Source organism: Eucalyptus grandis, chromosome 6, assembly GCF_016545825.1.
Source record: "Eucalyptus grandis isolate ANBG69807.140 chromosome 6, ASM1654582v1, whole genome shotgun sequence".
Taxonomy (NCBI): domain Eukaryota; kingdom Viridiplantae; phylum Streptophyta; class Magnoliopsida; order Myrtales; family Myrtaceae; genus Eucalyptus; species Eucalyptus grandis.
In genome coordinates this window covers 4,657,907-4,676,918 of record NC_052617.1, presented here as the reverse complement: position 1 = coordinate 4,676,918, position 19,012 = coordinate 4,657,907, and the positions used below count along the sequence as shown (strand labels likewise).

The window sequence follows — 19,012 nt, the reverse complement described above, 5'->3', positions numbered from 1 at the left end:
AAAAGCCAGGGGAATTTCGGAATATACAGTTCGCCCTCTTGTTTATGTTTCTCCCTGTCCAGTGAAGCTGCATATAGCCCGAATAGACCAAAGAGAAACTTCTCGCAGATGTAATCCAGCGGTGCTAAGTGAGACAACGACAGGGAACCACCAGATTGATTGAAAGCCGCTGAACAACTAATAATGTTCACATAATCAATCGAGATATCCAATTGGAGACACATTACTGTTGACTTCTCATCAGAAAAAGAACGAAATCCTAGTTTTCTGTAACCGTTAATCAACGATCTGAGGTAGGGAGATCAACTGGCAGGTTGGTGACAAAGAAGTCAAAGATCATTTTTTTTTAGTTACACCGAGCTTGTTCTATCTACCTTTACTTTCACGCGGAGGCCTTCACTTTTGTCCACCAAACCAAACTATCAAAGAAAGAAAATACAAAATACAAAGAGCTCCCGCAAAGTGAGTGGACACGAAAAGTTCCACAGATATTGGCATCTTCCTACGAAAAGTTCATAGATTAGAAGCTCCTCTTTGGGTATAGGATGATTCCGATGATGCGATCTGCTAAAAAAGGAAACACTCTTTTCCTCCTACCATGCCTACTTTTATCTCGACATCGACCGCTCTAATCAGACTGCCGAAGCCACATAAGGATGAGGACACTGAACTGAGTGAACTCCATAGCATTACTTGTGACAAACTTTAAATTCAACCTTCTCTCTCCCACAGCAGCAAGGGCAAATATTCATTACACTTGAATTTGTGATTGAATTTATACCCAGCTCTCATTTCAAGTGTCATCACAAAGAGATTTTGTCTGGCCCTGAGACTAATGTTGCAAAGAAGCATTCTCCTTGTAATTTTCTCGGTTGTATGTTTCTCAATAGGCTTTTAAACTCCAGGGAAAGGGTTCTTCAGCTCTGAAGGAGCAAGAAACCTGAAACCATATGAACTGGGTAGAATTGAATCTGTGACATCATTTCTAGATCGGAAGCCCCACTGTTGCGGATGCAGTAGTGTTTCCAAAGCTCTGGGCTACATGATGGGGAAGGTAAGTCAAGAGAGGACCGAGTCATTGCTTGTGTGCACTGTCGAATAGTAGATGCCTGGACCAGGAGGCAGATCCAACCTTTATAATACTGTTAAAAGATATCGAGGGCTTGTGTGCAGTAATACCCGCTTACTGTTTGGTATATTAATAGCATAAATTGCCCATAAACTTTGACTTAATATATAACGTGATCCTTGAACTTTTAATTTTTTTAATATAATATCTGAATTTTAACCCAATGTTCAATGTTGTCTCTAAACTTTAAATTTATGTAAGATAGTCCTTAAACTTTTGGAATATGTTTTATTTAATCCTTAAAATATATAAAAATGTTCAATGTTGTTGACAACATTGAATAATTAAAAAATTCATATATCATATTATTTATTGAATCAAAATTTGGGACGTATTCGTGTCATTATTCCTTCATGAATCAACCTTTCAATACCTTAAATTATTCTTTTTGTCGCTAGGGAATCAGCTGGGTTAGGATTCTTGATGCACGTGTCTCTTGGTCCATGGCGAATTTGACGTTCGCCTAGACGTGCGTGCACGACGTGTGCGCAGACGAAAAGTTAAGGGTGAATTAACTTTGAAATCAAAGTGCACTAGCTCATTTTATAAATCGATTTTATAAACCGAAAACAAAGTCGTCACGTTCTATACTAACTGCTTTGAAAATGCTGCATCTGTAATCGTTCCATGCAAAAGAATATACCATTGGAAATGATCCTATTTTTATGTGCTTTCGTGATACATCACATCGATATTAAATTCCGTCTTCATTTTTCTTCTTTCAACAAGAAAAGTAGAAAATCGTTGATTGTTGTAATTCTGTGAGCAATCTTAACAAATTGATGATTTCCAAAACATATAATTCTTAGACTGCAAAATGTGCACACATCATACGAACAAGCATCAACGAGCATCAATAGGTATGTAATAGCTATGTGAAAAAGAGAAAGTATCAAAAATAATATGATATTAAAGTTTTCACTTATCTAACGAGAGAGACAAAGTCAACTAATTTAAAGGGATCTTGGAATAGGGTTTGGTAATTAGCTAACAGATTCTGATTGTGACTCACAATTGGGCACAAAATTTGGGGATTTCAAATATTTTTTCACAATCTTTCTAGGTAAGATGTTGCAATCTCGTTCCATTAATTCATTTAGCCTAGGGTAAGGATGAGTTCACACCGAACTCAATAATTCAAAATGGGCGGCTCCCAATCTCTACACTAGACGACAAGCCATGCTAAGCGTGCTCGGCTTGTCGTCCTCCACATTCAATTTCCGGCTTCAAATTGTCGTTCGGCTCCATTCTCTTGGACCCATCCTTAGCACAGATGGGCATGTTTCCGATGACAACTCGGCGGTGCACGTGGTCATGTGCTCAAAAATATATTGGAACTTCAAGTTTTACAGTCAAAGTCCACTTCTGGAAGTCAAAGAAGGGACCCACGCAACTCTTTCTATCCTACCGATAGAATCAATCATTTACAAGCTACAATATAATAATAAAGAGAGCGGGGCCCTAATGAGCAAGTGCGCCCGAACACGATGGAGATTCCCTATTCTCTAATGTTCCCCATAAAAAAATTCGGAAAACGTGCTGTCTAGCTAATTTGCACTGCCCATATCAAGACAGACAAAAGTGACTACAAATCAGTAGTGACCTCTCTCTCTTTCTTGTGAAGTTATTTTAAATCAAAATAAAAATCAATGTAAATAAATTAAACGATTTGAAAAGGAGATTTTTTGGGACTAGAATGAAAGTTATGTTCATTGCTCACGAGATATTTCGGAAGTGCATAAACTTTGTAACAACAAGCAAAGTCCAAAGTACTACAATACACAATATTCAAATCTAAAAAAAAAAAAAAATCAACGGAGCATCAACATAGTTAAATACACACTCATCCAGAACGGATCAATTAAGCAAAATAACCGACAGCTTGAATCCCATTTCTTTGTCAGTAACGAGTAAATGTAAGAAATTCCACCACTAGTGACTATAGAGTTGCCAATTGACAGTGCATGCCTAAATTTGATTTCCTTTACATCATCGCCATATAAAGACAACCAAAACAGATTAAATGAACACAAATTCAATATTTAGGAAAATAAATTTGTGCGATATTCTTGCAACCATCATTAAAATTGAAGGCAAAGAACTCGTACACGACACAGCACAAGAGCATTTAATCCTTGAAAGCATATTTATTCCTAAATCTAGATTGGAGAAGATAGCTCGTATATCTAGAATTAGATGTGGGAGGAGAGAGTCTGTAGATGATCTGAATCGGGAGAGAAAAGGAAACAAGAAAAGAACCGAAAGGCACCAACAAAGTCAAAAGGAGAGGGGACCAGGTAAGGCTCACCAGGGTTGAAGAAGACGATGGAGATGGAGATGGAGATGGAGACGGAGATGGAGATGGAGGAGGGAGAGAAGGGAACGGTCAAATTGAAATTACTTTGTTGGATTATTTAATTAGAGAACGACTGATAAATCTTGGTGAAGGATTGACTAGAAAGTAGAAACTATCCCAAGGGACGAGAGAGAGAGAGAGAGAGGACAGAGCGAGCCAGAGCGAACCAGAGCGAACCAGAGCTTGAGCTTGGTCATGGCGGAAACCGTGGCAGATCCCCGACGCAAAGGCCTAAAACGCCTCTTCCTCGTGCTCAACTGCATCATGCTCTCCGTCGGCACGTGCGGCAGCCCGCTCATCATGCGCCTCTACTTCGTCCGCGGCGGAGCCCGCATGTGGCTCGTCAGCTGGCTCGAAATGGGCGCCTGGCCGATGCTCCTCGTCCCCCTCGGGGCAGCCTACTCCCGCCGCCGCTCCGCCGAGGGCCCCACCGCCCGCCTCGTCCTCATGGACCGCTTCCTCTTCGCCGCCGCGGCTGGTATCGGGGTTCTCCTGGGCCTCGACAACTACTTCTACGCGTACGGGGTGGGTCGACTCCCCGTCTCGACGTCGGCCCTGCTCATCGCGACGCAGCTGGCCTTCACGGCCGGGTTCGCGTTCCTGCTGGTGAGGCAGCGGTTCACGTCGTGCTCGATCAACTCGATATTCCTGCTGACGATCGGGGCGGGGGTGCTGTCGATGCACACGAGCAGCGACCGGCCGGCGGGGGAGTCGAAGGGGGCGTACTTCACGGGGTTCTTCATGACGCTTGGGGCGGCGGCGCTGTACGGTTTGGTACTGCCGCTGGTGGAGCTGATGTACAAGAAGGCCAACCAGGCCGTCACTTACTCGCTGGTCTTGGAGATTCAGTTGGTGATGTGCTTCTTCGCCACCGCTTTCTGCACCGTCGCCATGCTGGTCAACAAGGACTTCCAGGTTCTCTCTCTCTCTCTCTCTCTTCCAGGTTCATCAAAATCACTGGTCATGTAACGTTGAGTGCATGCGGCTCCCACAAATTGGAATGAACACGGTTGCGTGTGGTCCATGACCTTCCTCTCTCAACCATATCATCTTAATCGGATTACTCAAACCACAGCTTTCGCCAGGATCTTATGGCTGATTGCTCTGATAAAAAAAAAAAAAACATTACAAGACTATCTTTTGAATCTGCCGGAGTGGATGATGTTTGGGTCGTAAGACAATGGCAATTCCTTAATCAGTTTCTATAATTAAGAAACTACTGAAAGGTGAAATCAAAAACCATGATCAGAATGACATAAGGTTGCTCACGACATCACGTTCTTGTTTACGCAGGCGATTCCTAGAGAAGCAAGGAACTACGAGCTCGGAGAAGCCCGATACTACGTGGTGCTCGTGTGGACCGCGATCATCAATCAATTCTTTTTCTTGGGAGCCATAGGGGTCATCTTCTATGCCTCCTCTCTATTCTCAGCAGTCATCATCGCCACTCTTCTCCCGTTCACCGAGATCCTAGCCGTCATATGCTTCCAGGAGAAGTTCCAGGCGGAGAAAGGGGTGGCCCTCGCCCTCTCGCTCTGGGGCTTCGCTTCCTACTTCTACGGCGAATTCAAACTTGCCAAGAAGGAAAAAGAAGCAACGGCAGGGACGGTGATTAAACCTGCAGAGACGGAAATGCATCAACAAGGCCTTCCCTGAAGGCAAAAGTCGAAAGACATGGCTCATACTTACCCAGCTGTTGTAATCGGTCTGTCATAATTCCGGCCCTGATATTATTCCTATGAAAGTAACAAGAGGGCCTTCTACATCATTTGCGAGGTGATAACTGTCAACTTTCAATTGCATACTGTCCCACAGCGTTGCCGTTAGCGATGTGTATTGTAGCATAATGTGTTGAGTCCTTTTTATTCCATTTTAGACAGTTGGATTTGTAACGTAAACAAATATTCAAGAAAAAAAAACAGAATTGCAAATTGTAATTTAGGATTTGTGTTGCTTCTTAGTTCTTATATGCGATGTGGTATGTTTGATTGTCTGATACATCCAACACCAAAGTTTGGAGATACACTGCATGGAGACTCTGCTTTGGGCGGGAAACCAACAATCTAGTGATGAGCAAGTTGCCCTCTTCTTTATGTTTCTCCCTTTCCATTGAAGCTAGACAGACTTGCTGGAAGAGAATCTGATCACATCTAATAAAGTTGTGCTAACGGAGACTGACGTGGAAGCAAGTAATCGAACGATGAAATAGACAAAGAAGAAAATAAGTCGGGTACCAAATTTACATGGTTTGATCCCAGTGACCTAAATCTTTGGGAAAAGCAGTAATAAATGAAAATTTTAAATATTTAGTTTAACCCTTTAACCAAAAGTCAAATCCGATCAAAAATTTAGTTAACCCTTTGGCCGTAATAGCACTTTGGCCACATTAAATTTCAAGATTTTCAAGTATTTGATCACAAAATCAACATTTTAGGGAAAGTCAACTTTTAAATAGTTGACTTTTGATGAAACTTTTAATAAAAAAATTGGAAAATATGAAAATTCACGAATCACTTCATTCCAATTCCAATTTGACTTTAACATAAAAATTTACAAAAATCAATTGAAAAATTATTTTCCGATTTTTTCGATTTTAAATTCAAAATCGGCCAAAAATAAAATTATTTTCATTCTAGTAATAATTCAACTTAACTCCTTTTACGACATTTGATCTAGAGATCATTACCCATTTACTTGTTCAATCAATTTCGAGATCGGGCGTGCCGAAAGATCAAGTGATAAATGGAGATTACAATCACACTCAATTAACTCAAACACAATTAGTGTTTTTCAAGCCCCAATTACACTCAATAACTCATACAATATTTAGTTCAACAATTTCTCGCGAAATAATCAACAAATTTTAAACTCACAAGATTTAATTGGCGTGCCAAGCACTCACGTAAGTGGTGCTTCTTTCCTCTCAACAGCGACGCTCTATGGACCACGGTTGCACTTGCAGGATATATATATATATATATATACACAAATGACTTTATAAATTCAGCCTTATCTCCAACGTGCGGTAGGTTTGCGGATATTTCCTTTTCCTTTTATTTTGCTTGGAATCCTAATCCACCAGAACTCAAAGGAAATCTTTATCTCTATGGCATATATTTAAGCATCTACAAATGATAATTTATTTTGAGTCGGGTAAGTTCACATAATCAATCTGAAAAAATCAATATAAGATGGACACATTACTGGTTACTTTCAATTAGAAAAAAAAAATACTGTACTTCTAGCTTTCTGACCCTGTTAAGTAACCATTAAAGGCAGGGGATCACCCTGCGAGGATGGTGGCAACAAGGTCGAAGATCATTTTTTGAGATATATCTAACTCGTTCTCTGATATACCTTTACTTTCATGTAGAGGCCTTCACTTTATCCACCAAACCAAACTATCAAGGAAGGAAATGCAAAATACGAAGTGCTCCAACGAAGTGAACAGGACACATTAAATTTCACAAGTTTTGCTCTCTTCCTACAAGAAACTCATGAGTTAGAAGCTGCCCTATGGTCATACGGTGATTCCTTAATAAATGCCACAGTTTTTCCTTTTTCCACATCTACTTTTGTCTCAATGTCGACGGCTCTAAATTGGTTGATGAATCCACATAAAGATGAGAATACTGAACTCTATAGCATTACATGTGACAAACTTTACATTTACCTTACTCTCTCATTGCATCAAGGGCAAATCAAGCTCTTAAAATGTTTCAAGATTCGTCACATCTTGAGATCGAGGAGCGATCATGCTGCTTATATGGTTCGGTTTGTGTCGAAAGCCATTATAGTGGGCTGCAAGCACTGCAAATGAGCTGTTTCTACACAGCCTGTTGAGATGGCTAGTCCTCCCCATATGAACTCAAGCGAATCTGGGAGCCTTTGTTTCAGTTAAACCTGAGAGCTGCCTGGGAACTGTGCTTAGCTGCTTTCGTAAGGCACCTGTTCTCGAGCCTGTGAAGACGTCAGCCTTCGAAGTTTCCCAGTTCTATAATGGTGTTATCAAGCAGTTCATGCACCACATTAATGTGTCCAGATTCTGTGAAATCAAGGTAGGGATCTTAACATGGATAGAAAGCCAACGGGGTTCTCTGATGTCGGCCAAGGATCATGGCATGAGTTACCTTGAATATGGATGTCCAGGGTTAAACAAACAATGAAGATTAATTTGTGCATAGTAGCGAAACTTTGCTTCGCCGCTGCAAGTTTCCTTGCTCTTCATGGCTATGTGGAATCTAGAAGTGAAGCGAACTGAAAAAGTTGAGGCCTTTTATGGTTAACCTGTATCATCTGACTCTGGTCACAAATTCGCTACCATGATCAAATGACCTACCTTTACACTGCTTATAAAATTTATATTTCGGGTGTGTTAGTATAGTTTATTATTTAATCAATTTATTAACGAATGATGGAAATGAATAAAAAGAAATAAGAAAATGGAGAGATGGAAAAATAATATAAAAACTAAGTAAATGAAAATGGATCATGAGACATTTTTACCATCTTTACTTATGTTTTTTTAGGTTCACTTACATTGATATGAAAGAGGGTCCGAGAGCATGGACTGAGGTTTCAAGACCCAACCGGCCGAAGAGAAAGCCTAAATGATTGGTAAGACTTAAAATGTCTTAGGCTTTAGGGTTTTCTTGAGAATTTTAGAATACTTCCGAGAGTGATATGAAAAAATTATATTTGTATTCATGATATATCTCATACTTAATGGATTAGATGGTAGTCTTCTATATCATAATATAGACAGTAATTGGAGAGTATAAGACTCCACCGTTTGATCAAAGAATGATCAACTGTGGTAACTTGAAGTCTCATGTATAAATATTAAATAGTATGCTCTCCCCTTGATCTATATCATTAACATCTAAGCAATATACATTTTTCTCTCTGAACATCTTTTCTCTTAATGATCCTAGTGGACTAGTGAGGATGCTTAACTGGTTGGCGATCTCAAGCATCGGCCGGTGGAAAACATGGAAGGTCCCCAGGGCAAAGCCCTAAAGCGCCTCCTCCTCGCTCTCAACTGCGCCATGCTCTCCCTCGGCATGTGCGGCGGCCACTCCTCATGCGCCTCTACTTCGTCCAGTGGACTTGAGATGGGCGGCTGGCCCATCATGTTCCTCCCCCTCGCGCTAGCCTACTTCTGCCGCTGCGCCGCCGAGGGCCCCTCCACTCCACCCACCTCGTCCTCATGGACCCCTTCCTCTTCGCCCCCTCGGCTGTCATCGGGGTCCTCACGGGCCTCGATGACTACCTCTACGCATACGGCGTAGCGCGAATCCCCGTCTCATCGTAGGCCCTGCTTATTGCAACACAGCTGGCCTTCACAGCCGGGTTTGCGTTCCTGCTGGTGAGGCAGCAGTTCACGTCCTACTCGATCAACTCGATATTCCTGCTGACAATGGGGGCAGGGATCCTGACAATGCACACGAGCAGCAACCGGCCGACGGGGGGAGTCGAAGGGGGCGTACTACGCGGGGTTCTTCACGACGCCTGGGGCAGCGGCGCTGTTCGGGTTCATACTGCGGCTGACGTACAAGAAGGCCAAGCAGGCGATCACATACTCGCTGGTGTTGGAGATTCAGTTGGTGATAGCTTCTTCGCCACCGCTTTCTGCACCATCGGCATGCTGGTCCACAAGGACTTCCAGGTTCTCTCTTTCACATCACATAAGGTTGCTCCCGACATCATGTTTACGCAGGCGATTCCTAGAGAAGCAAGGAACTACGAGCTCGGAGAAGCCTGATACTACGTGGTGTACGTGTAGAACGCGATCATGTGGCAATTCTTTTTCTTGGGAGCCATAGGAATCATCTTCTATGCCTCCTCTCTCTTCTCAGTAATCATGATTGCCGTTCTTCTCCCGGTCACCGATATCCTAGCCCTCATATGCTTCCACGAGAAGTTTTAGGTGGAGAAAGGCGTGTCCCTCGCCCTCTCACTCTGGGGCTTCGCTTCGTACTTTTATGGCGAACTCAAACTTGCCAAGAGGGAAAAAGAAAAAGCAGCAGCAGATTTGATCTCCAGAGACTAAAATGCATAAAAAAAGGCCTTCCCTGAAGGCAAAAGATGAAGGACATGGTTCATACTTAGCCTGCTGTTGTGGTCTGTCATAATTCTGGCCCTCAGATTGTTCATATCAAAGTAACAAGAGGGTTTTCTACATTATTTGCGAGGCGATTTCCGTCAGCCTTCTGTTGCATACTGTCCCCCAGCGCTGCCATTGGTGATCTGCACTGTAGCATAATTCATCGAGTCCTTTTCTGCCATTCTAGACAACTGGATTTGTGACAGCGCAAGGGAAAAGAAAACTGTAAATCGTACTTTAGGACTTGTGTTGCTTCTTATATTCATGCAATAATGTAACGTGGCATTGTCATTGTTTAATACATCCAGCACCGAAATTTGGAGCTGCACTGCATAGAGACTCTGCTTTGGGCAGTAAACCAACAATCCAGTGATGGTCAAGACAGGGGGACAATGACAAAAGGTATGGATTTTCTGGAATAAACCTCCTTGCTTTTTCATTCTGTTGCCCTCTTGTTTATGTTTCTCCCTTTTCAATGAAGCTGTATAGCCTGAATAGTCTGGCGATTCCATGTCATTGTCGCAATTAGCACGACCGTAGTAGATGGGATAAGATTCTCGTCCAATGTAAGAGAGACACGTTACTGGTGACGTTCTATTAGAAAAAAATACCGTACTTCTAGCTTTCTGGCCCTGTCAATCAATTACTAAAGATATCACCTTGCAGGATGGTCACAAAGAAGTCAGATCATTTTCTGAGATACACAAAACTTGTTCTCTGAAATATCTTTACTCTTATGTAGAGGTCTTCACTATGTCCACCAAACCAAAATACAAGAATGGAGGTGCAAGATACAAAGTGCTCCAACAAAGTGAAAATGACACAATAAATTTCACAAATCTTGGTATCTTCCTACAAGAAATTCATAAATCAGTAGCTGCTCTATGGTTATATGATGATCCCAATGATGCAATCTGCTCAGTAAAAGCAGCGGTTTTTCCTTATCTACTTTTGTCTTAATGTTAACAGCTCTAAACTGATTTTTTAAAGCACATAAAGATGAAGACACCAGATTCTAAAGCGTCAAATGTGACAACCTTAAAATTTACCTCTCTCTCACAGCAGCAAGGGCAATCATTCATTACACTTGAATTTGTACTTGAATTTTATCATGCTCTTGTTTTTCACTTTCATCACAACTTGCAATTGAGTAGCAATCATGCCGCTTCTATGGTTTGGTTTATGTCAAAAGCCATTATATTGTCCTTCAAGCATCGCAAATGATCTGTTTCTACGCAGCATGTGATGCTTAATCCTCTCCTTATATCTGAGCAGATCTGGGAGAATCTTGTTTCGGTTAAACCTGAGAGCTGCATGTGAATTGTGTTTAGATGGTTTCGTTAGGTACCCATGCTCAAGCTTGTGAACACCTCTGCTTTCAAAATTTTCCCAGTTTTGTAATGATGCTATCCAGCAGTTCATACATCATATTAATGTGTCCTGATCTATAAAATCAATGTACGGATGTCAACATAGACAGAAAGCTGAACAGGTTTTCTGATGTCAGCCTAAGAACATGGCATGAGTTACCTTGAATATGGATGCCCAAAGTTAAGACAAATGATTAAGATTAAATTGTGCATATTAGTGAACTTTGCTTCAGCAGGGCAAGTTTCCATGCTCTTCATGATTATGCAGAATTTAGAAGGGAGGGGAACTGAAAAGGCTGGGGCATTTTATGATTAACCTGTATCATCTGACTTAGGTCGCAAACTCACTATATGATAAGATGACAAAGCTTTAGACTGCTTAATTTTAGTGTGAGAATCTGTTGCTGTTGTCCAAGAAATGAAACAAAATAAGATTCCTTATCTGACAACCTGCGAAATACAATGCATGAGCTGAGAGATAGGATGTTGCTCGGAGATGATTACAAAGATATCCTGGCTAGCCCTGAAACTAATGTTGAAAAGAAGCTTTCTCCTAGTTATTTTCTTGGTTATATGTTTTCTCAAAAGGCTTTTAAACTAAAAGGAATGGGTTCTTCAGCTCTGAGTAGCAAGAAACCAGAAACCAAATGAATTAAGTATGAGTAGAATCTGTGATAACATTTCTAGATTTAAAGTCTGAATGAAGCCGATATAGTATAGTTTCCAAGGTTCTTGGCACAACATGCGGAAGGTAAGGGTAGAAAGAACTGACTCATTGCCTGTGTGCACTGTAGATGCGAGGAGGCAGATCCAATTTGAGAGACAGAGTAGATGCTCAAGAAGGAACAGAAAACAGTCAGAACATGATTAAGGCCCTAATTCTATGAAACATTGTCAATCACCCAGTGCTTTACTTGGCCTTAGCAGATACTTTGGAAAACCTCTAAATCTTAGTAAAGTTCCATGTTATTGTATCAAATATATCAGTTGCTTGGGTCATTCGATTTTCTATTACATATATTACAGCCTGGGATACATCTTGGCGCATCAGGATGCCAGCTTCTGATATCTTTCATGGAGAGCAGAAAATTTAAAATGGATGATGAGACTATTTCTGTGACCCAAAGACAGACATGCTTGGAGGAATGAATCATAGAACTTCAAGGTGATAGAATGGAAATCATCGACATCTTATTCAGTTACTGTTGGGTATTCTTATTATCTAATATGCAACTCCTCTTTTGGAGACCAAATACATGTTATTTGGTATTATTCATGTGGATAGAGCCATCAACATCTTTTGCAGCCCTTCCTTGTGCTCTAGAATAGCGCCCCAGAGGGGTGCATATTCCTTGATAATTGATATATCGATGAACCTCTGAAACCAAGAACTGAGCAAAGACATGTCCTCTGCATCGACGAGATTTATCCCTATGTGTACTTCCACTGCTCTAACACAATACCACATCGAGCCACCAGCGATGTCCACGATATTGATAGTGTCGCCTCCAAAGAATGGCTTCTTCTCCAATCCTCCTTCCAGGATCTTCAAATTTTGTTGAGCTTCTTTTGCAGCCCTCTGTTGATCCTCTCCTTTCTTTCTGAAGATGCTTATGATTGCTGGCATGCACTGATCATCAAGGTATTAGTCGGTGAGCAGATAAAGCGGGTTGATTTTATTGATATAGAAAAGCAGCACAAAGTGAAAAACCTCTTCTCTATCTGAAGCATTACCTTATCATCAACAAATTTGGCCCAGAAAGGCGCTTTGGCTCTGTCATGGGGGTCTTGTGGAAGGAGAGCCTTCTGCTTCCATGTCTCATTGATATACTCAAGAATAACAAGTGATTTTGCAATCAGTTTTCCCTGATAGAATAGCCTTATTATGAGGATGACTGTATTGCAAAAGCGTGGAACCATGGTTCACGAGATCTTCTTCCACACACTCATCAAAGGCAACTTCTTTGAGCTTCAAAGCCCATAAAACTCTGATGGCAAAAGGGCTCGCCCAGAACCCAAACAACTTCACCTCAGCCATCCGTTGGTTTTCTTTCTGCAAAAGCTGTTGTTATCTTGTTCTGATATCTATAGAAATTTCGCTGCAAAAGGTGTGGGTGGATTATTCATGTAAGTTCAAGTCGTGTATGATTGATCCTAGTTTTGGAATTTAGTTACTGCAGCCACAGAGACAGCTACAAGATGACATTTGACTAGTTTGAATCAAAAGACATGATGGAGTCCACTCACTTTTCTCCTGTAAATGAAATTGGCTTTCTCTGCAATTTCCCTCAAGCTGGCATTTTTTGGCAGCCATTCTAGTCTAGACAATGAAAAACAAAGAACAGGAAGCAATTCTCAGGCAATGAATTTCAGTTGATCGCAAATTGGAGTCTTGATGCCCATTAATCTCCGATAGTTTTCCCCCTATGCTTCACCATTCTTTATAGCGGTTGTATTTCATCGGACATGTGCATGTAAATGATGTCCACTGCCCTGACTAGAAAAGAGCATCGAGATTGTCCTGAGAGTATAATAGCGAAGTCGTGCCAATCACGTTCATGGTTCATTGAAAACGCCTGTTTAGATTGATTGATGAGGTGGATTGATTATCTCTTGTTGATTAGAGGTTGAGCACTCATTGTTTCTAATCAGTACTTTTTTTCTTGAGAGTTTATCAGAAACTTAGATAATAGTACCATGTGGCAAATTTCTCTTCGTCGATGGTCTCCTTAGAGGTTCACACACTGGTCCATCAGCACGATATGACCTTAACGAGTGTAACTTAACAGTTTGATAGTTGCTAATTCGCAGCAACTCAGACTTCACACGCATCAGCTCTGTCCTATCAGACCACTGAGGAAGAATCTTGCTCCCTCCCATTTTGCAGGAAAATAGGATAGATTGAAAAGGAGACGAACGAAAATATCATGTCAGAGGAGAGTTTAAGTTTAATTTGCCTGTGTGGCAATACTCTCATAATCTGTCATAGGATTAAAAGGTTCACGGTCAGGAATCGTTTAGCTTTTCTTATGTCAATTTCTCTTGTATAACAAATTCACTGGCACAAGAACTCCATCAGTCTATCTGGTTATTGAGTGGAGAGCTTCAACATGTTTGAAACATTCTCTGTGTATGAATCGTCATTGCTAGTTGCACTATGCATATTCACGTAAAGAGAGAGTAATATAACGCAAGCATACATTGTGCTTTAGCATCAGATCATGCTTTATTATCATGAGCAGGACATACTACACAATAGTCTGCAGTCCCTCTAAAGCAGTCCTAAAGAATTTGGAAATGGCAGCAAAGAAAGATCATTTTGATGAAGCGACGAGCATCTTGTGGTACCTAGAATTGAGCTCTATCAGTTTATCCCAAGGGGGCATGCATTCCTTGATGACAGGTACGTCCAGAAACCTCTTGAACCAAGCATCAAGCGAAGGCATTTTCTCAGCATCGATGAGACTGGTGCTAGTGATTTCCTCAACAATTCGAGCCCAACAACCAATCCAGCCGGTAGCAACATCTGCAAAGTTGATCGTCTCGCCTCCAAAGAACGGCTTCCCCTCCAGTCCGCTCTCCAGGGTCTTTAGGCTCTCTCGAGCTTGTAACACCGCCTTCTGTTGCTCCTCGCCTTTGCTGCTGAACATGGCCATAACAGCCGGCATACACTGAGACAGGAACCGTCCATGTATTAGAGATCTAACAAAATGTTCCTCCTCCACTCGTTAGCGTTACAGTTTCAGGGTGGTACTTCACATATACTATACTTTCAAGAATGGAGCGCCACTATGCACGTGGCTCAAAAGGATTGACCCCAGAGCATCCTACGAAGATTACTATTGAAAAAAGCATTACTCATCAATAATTTAAATCACATTGTGATGAAAACGATGAAAGATAAACAATAAGGTCAGCGCTAGATTGAGCGGAAGAAGCACTCATTCCTTTACCTTCTCATCCACGAATTTGGCCCAGAAACGCGCTCTGGCTCTTTCATAGGGTTCTTGAGGAAGGAGAGGGCTCTGCTTCCATGTCTTGTCGATGTATTCAAGTATCACAAGGGACTCCGCCCTAGTCAGACTGAGTTACAATCATATGCTTCCAGGAGAAGTTCTAGGCGGAGAAAGGTGTGTCCCTCACCCTCTCGCTCTGAGGCTTTGCTTCATACTTCTACAACGAATTAGAGCTTGCCAAGAAGGACAAAGTAGCAACAGCAGTGGCAGCAGCAGGTTAGACCTCCAGAGACCAAATGCATCAACAAGGCCTTCCCTAAGGGCAAAAAATGAAAGACATGACTCAAACTTAGCCTGCTGCTGTGGTCTGTCACAATCTGGGCTCTGAGAGTGGTCATATCAAAGTAAAAAGAGGGCATTCTATATTATTTACGAGATGATTACTGTCAGCCTGCAATTGCATACTGTCCCAAAAGCGCTGTCATTGGTGATCTGCATTGTAGCATAATTTATCGAGTCCTTTTTGTTTTTTTTTTTTTTGTGAAATGTAAGAAATATATTGATAACTTTGGACAAACAAGAAACGGCGCCAACTTACACTCTGACCGCGCAGCAGGAAGAGTGGAAGGGAGTCGAAGGGAAAACAAAAGAAAGAAGAAAAAATGCCCACAACCCGGGCCGAGGCAAAACCAAACCTAGCAAACCTCTACTACACGCTTAAAAGCGGGACTAGAGAACTAGGACGGTACAAAGACAAGCACCAACAGCAACAAGCAAAGCTACCGAGAAAAGACCGAGAGGTCGAAGCCCCAATTCCTTTGAAGTCTTCTATTTCTTGGGGTAGGAGACACATTCTTGAAGGAGAGAACTCTGTCCTTGACAACTTTGATCAAATGATTTTTGAGAGCCGACACGGAAACAGTTTCACCCCAAAAGATGATGCAATTTCTCTTTTTCCAAATTAGATAACACAGAGCTCCAAAAGAGAACCTAGCAATTTTGTGGAAGAAATCTTACCCGATAAAAACTTTACAGCCCAAGTGAAGGTCTCAGTCCACGGTCTGATTCTCCAAGGTAGGTTGCACCTAGAAGCCCATAAATAAGCCAAGGTAGTCAATCCTACCGTAAGAAAGTAGGAGTGATTGAGTCGGTAGGCACTTCTTGGCAATAAGCCATAACAGAAATTGATAACGAGGTGCCAAGGCATTATCCCAAACCAGAGTCGCCCAAGGAACTCGATCTTTTTTAACTCTGATTAAATTCCAGGCCAAAGCAACCGAAAAAAGGCCCGAAGAATCACCGCACCAAAGGAACCGGTCACAAACATTAGAAAGCACCGGCAAGGAGAAGCCCCAACTTTCCAGGCAGGATTTAAAGGCCGGGGCAGAGGTGTACAATTCAGAGACAGCTGCCATCTTAGATAAACCCGAGTCCTCCATTACAGTGGAAGAAACAATTGCGTCCAAAGGACCACACGGAAGCCAGTTATCATGCCATAGAGATTTATCGAGTCCTTTTATCCCTGTGTGATTCCACCACTCTTAACACAATACCACATTGAGCCAGCAGCGATGTCCGCAATGTTGATAGTGTCGCCTCCTAAGAATAGCTTCCTCTCCAATTCTCCTTCCAGGATCTTCAAATTTTGTTGAGCTTCTTTTGTGGCCCTCTGTTGATCCTCTCCTTTCTGGGTGATGACGCTCATAATTGTTGGCACGCACTGATCATCAAGATATTAAATGGTGAGCAGATAAAACAGGTAAATTTTGGGGAAAAAGAAAAGCAGTACATGGTAAAAAACATCCTCTCTTTCTGTAGCATTACCTTAGCATCTACAAATTTGGCCCAGAAATGCGCTTTGGCCCTGTCGTAGGTGTCCTGTGGAAGGAGTGCCAGCTGCTTCCATGTCTCATCAATGTACTCGAGCATAACAAGTGACTCTGCAATCTGTCTTTCCTGATGGAATAGAATCGGAGTCCCTTTTTGAGCATGACTGTATTGTAAAAGCGTGGAACTATCATGAGATCTTCTACACACTCATCGAACACTACATGTTTGAGCTTCGAAGCCCATAAGACCCTGATGGCAAAAGGGCTCGCCCAGAAACCAAACAACTTGACCTCGGCCATCTGCTGGTTTTCTTTCGGCAAACGCTACTATGATCTTATTCTGATATTTCTAATTTGTGGTAAGTCAAACTTCGCACATGTCAATTGTGTGTCCTATAAGACCACTAAGTAGAATCTTGCTCTCTCTCATTTTGCAGGAGATTAGAATAGATTGAAAAGGAGACGAATGAAACATAATGTCAGGGGAGAGTCTGAAGTCTTTAGTTGCCTGTGTTTTAATGATCTGTGATAGGATCTAAGCTTCATAATCAGGAATCGTTTTGCTTTTCTGAAGTTGGTTTCTGTCGTAAGGCAATTCATCGGCACAAGAACCTCATCACTCTCTATGTATCTGGATTTTGAATGGAGAGTTTCAACATGTATGAACAAATATTCTCTCTGTTTGTATTGTCATTGCAAACTGTACTGAGCATATTCACAGAGTAATACAACGCAAGCATAAATTATGCTTTATTATCAGATCGTGTTTTATCATCATGAGCTGGAGATACAACACAATAGTCCGCAGTCCCTCTAACGCAGTCCTAAAGAATTTGGAAATGGTAGTGAAGAAAGATCATTTCAATGAAGCGAGGTACTTCTGGAGGAACCCAGAATTGAGCTCTATCAGTTTATCCCAAGGGGGCACGCATTCCTTGATGACGGGTAGCTCCAGAAACCTCTTGGACCAAGCATCGAGCGAAGGCATGCTCTCAGCATCAATGAGAGTGGTGCCGGTGATTTCCTCGACAATTCGAGCCCAACAACCAATATAGCCTGTAGCGACATCCGCAAAGTTGATCGTCTCACCTCCAAAGAACAGCTTCCCCTCCAGTCCACTCTCCAGGGTCTTCAGGGTCTCTCGAGCTTCTAACACGGCCTTCTGTTGCTCCTCGCCTTCAGTGCAGAACACAGCCTTCATAGCCGGCATACACTGAGACAGGAACCGTCCACGTGTTAGAGATCGACTTGTGCTAACAAAATGTTCTTCTTTCAATCATTAGCGTCACGGTTTCAGGGTGGTACTTCACATCTACTATACTTTCAAGAATGGAGATCCTCTATGCGCATGGCTCAAAAAGATTGATCCAAAGCATTCCACGGACATTATTCTCGGTAAAATCATTACTCATCAATGATTTAAATCACATAGGGATGAAACTGATGAAAGATAAATATACAAGGCCGGCGCATAGATTAAAAGAAGCACTCATTCCTTTACCTTCTCATCTGCGAACTTGGCCCAGAAACGCACTCTGGCTCTCTCATAGGGATCCTGAGGAAGGAGAGGGCTCTGCTTCCACGTCTCGTCAATGTATTCAAGTATCACGAGGGACTCCGGGATCGGCTTCCCGTGGTGGACGAGAACCGGGACCTTCTTGTGGACCGGGTTGTACTGCAAGAGCAGCGAGCTCTTCTTGTTGGGGAGATCCTCTTCCAAATAATCATAAGGGACTTGTTTCAGCTTCAACGTCCATATCACTCTCAGTGCGTACGGACTCCCCCAGAACCCATGCAGCTTCACCTCTCCTCCATCGGCCATCGTCGGTTTGTGCCAAAGCAAATGTTGAATAATCGAGCTCTGTTTTGGCCATTCCTCAGACAAATATAAGTGAAAAGAACTGCTTCTTGAGTACCAAAAGTCACGAAATCTTTGATGCTCGGGAAGAGGACAAGGCAGTGAAAACCACTTGCTTGATTTATACTCAGATGATCAACTGAGGTGGGCCGAGTTAAGTCTCACTCGACTTGTCTCGAACGTATAATGCATTAACAAACTCTAAGTATGTTGCGTAAAGGGGCAAGTTGCTCTACCTATTCGTGATCAATATGAGACCATCAATCTCTAGCAACAGAAGGATTCTGCTATTGGCCTAACCCAACTTTATCACCTTTGGTTGATGTTTGGTTTGGTATTTGGTATTTGTATCGGTCTTCTCGACAATGAACAATTATTGAATATGCTATCACTAGTTGGTCGCACTTC

The 19,012-nt window shown here is 42.1% G+C and overlaps 5 protein-coding genes, 1 long non-coding RNA gene and 1 pseudogene across 6 annotated transcripts; 3 read left to right on the top strand and 4 right to left on the bottom strand.

Moving 5' to 3' along the window:
- Positions 1 to 3,248: 3,248 nt before the first annotated feature.
- On the top strand, positions 3,249 to 5,445 carry LOC104448001 (purine permease 1). Its single transcript, XM_010061765.3, has 2 exons — positions 3,249 to 4,400; positions 4,779 to 5,445. Exons 1-2 carry the CDS (start codon positions 3,681 to 3,683, stop codon positions 5,139 to 5,141), a joined length of 1,083 nt encoding a protein of 360 aa, XP_010060067.2. The 5' UTR covers positions 3,249 to 3,680; the 3' UTR covers positions 5,142 to 5,445.
- Positions 5,446 to 8,460: 3,015 nt separating this feature from the next.
- On the top strand, positions 8,461 to 13,584 carry LOC104448003 (annotated as a pseudogene).
- Positions 12,202 to 12,915, bottom strand: LOC104448002 (glutathione transferase GST 23-like). The gene is made up of 2 exons (XM_039315196.1): positions 12,696 to 12,915; positions 12,202 to 12,591 (listed from the first exon to the last, which is right to left on the bottom strand). The coding sequence occupies exons 1-2, from the start codon at positions 12,879 to 12,881 to the stop codon at positions 12,235 to 12,237; spliced, it is 543 nt and encodes a 180-aa protein (XP_039171130.1). The 5' UTR covers positions 12,882 to 12,915; the 3' UTR covers positions 12,202 to 12,234.
- A 541-nt stretch (positions 13,585 to 14,125) lies between the features above and the next one.
- On the bottom strand, positions 14,126 to 14,908 carry LOC120294872 (glutathione transferase GST 23-like). The gene has a single exon (XM_039315697.1). It carries the CDS (start codon positions 14,627 to 14,629, stop codon positions 14,276 to 14,278), a length of 354 nt encoding a protein of 117 aa, XP_039171631.1. The 5' UTR covers positions 14,630 to 14,908; the 3' UTR covers positions 14,126 to 14,275.
- A 1,525-nt stretch (positions 14,909 to 16,433) lies between these two features.
- LOC120294240 (probable glutathione S-transferase) lies at positions 16,434 to 16,846 on the bottom strand. The gene is made up of 2 exons (XM_039314225.1): positions 16,742 to 16,846; positions 16,434 to 16,637 (listed from the first exon to the last, which is right to left on the bottom strand). The coding sequence occupies exons 1-2, from the start codon at positions 16,844 to 16,846 to the stop codon at positions 16,434 to 16,436; spliced, it is 309 nt and encodes a 102-aa protein (XP_039170159.1).
- Positions 16,847 to 16,883: 37 nt separating this feature from the next.
- On the top strand, positions 16,884 to 17,502 carry LOC120294873. Its single transcript, XR_005552221.1, has 2 exons — positions 16,884 to 17,105; positions 17,184 to 17,502. It is a non-coding gene; the product is annotated as an uncharacterized LOC120294873 (long non-coding RNA).
- LOC104448004 (glutathione transferase GST 23) lies at positions 17,409 to 18,886 on the bottom strand. The gene is made up of 2 exons (XM_010061767.3): positions 18,248 to 18,886; positions 17,409 to 17,959 (listed from the first exon to the last, which is right to left on the bottom strand). Exons 1-2 carry the CDS (start codon positions 18,566 to 18,568, stop codon positions 17,603 to 17,605), a joined length of 678 nt encoding a protein of 225 aa, XP_010060069.1. The 5' UTR covers positions 18,569 to 18,886; the 3' UTR covers positions 17,409 to 17,602.
- Positions 18,887 to 19,012: the final 126 nt, after the last annotated feature.

Bases quoted from the DNA above. Each gene is read 5' to 3' on its own strand.
- LOC120294240 (XM_039314225.1), bottom strand. From the start codon at position 16,846: ATGCTCGAGTACATTGATGAGACATGGAAGCAGCTGGCACTCCTTCCA. The intron at 16,638-16,741 runs GTAATGCTACAG...CTTGATGATCAG, and splicing joins CCAAATTTGTAGATGCTAAG to TGCGTGCCAACAATTATGAG.
- LOC120294872 (XM_039315697.1), bottom strand. From the start codon at position 14,629: ATGCCGGCTGTTATGGCCATGTTCAGCAGCAAAGGCGAGGAGCAACAG.
- LOC104448001 (XM_010061765.3), top strand. From the start codon at position 3,681: ATGGCGGAAACCGTGGCAGATCCCCGACGCAAAGGCCTAAAACGCCTC. The intron at 4,401-4,778 runs GTTCTCTCTCTC...TTGTTTACGCAG, and splicing joins TGGTCAACAAGGACTTCCAG to GCGATTCCTAGAGAAGCAAG.
- LOC104448002 (XM_039315196.1), bottom strand. From the start codon at position 12,881: ATGGTTCCACGCTTTTGCAATACAGTCATCCTCATAATAAGGCTATTC. The intron at 12,592-12,695 runs GTAATGCTTCAG...CTTGATGATCAG, and splicing joins CCAAATTTGTTGATGATAAG to TGCATGCCAGCAATCATAAG.
- LOC104448004 (XM_010061767.3), bottom strand. From the start codon at position 18,568: ATGGCCGATGGAGGAGAGGTGAAGCTGCATGGGTTCTGGGGGAGTCCG. The intron at 17,960-18,247 runs GTAAAGGAATGA...TTCCTGTCTCAG, and splicing joins CCAAGTTCGCAGATGAGAAG to TGTATGCCGGCTATGAAGGC.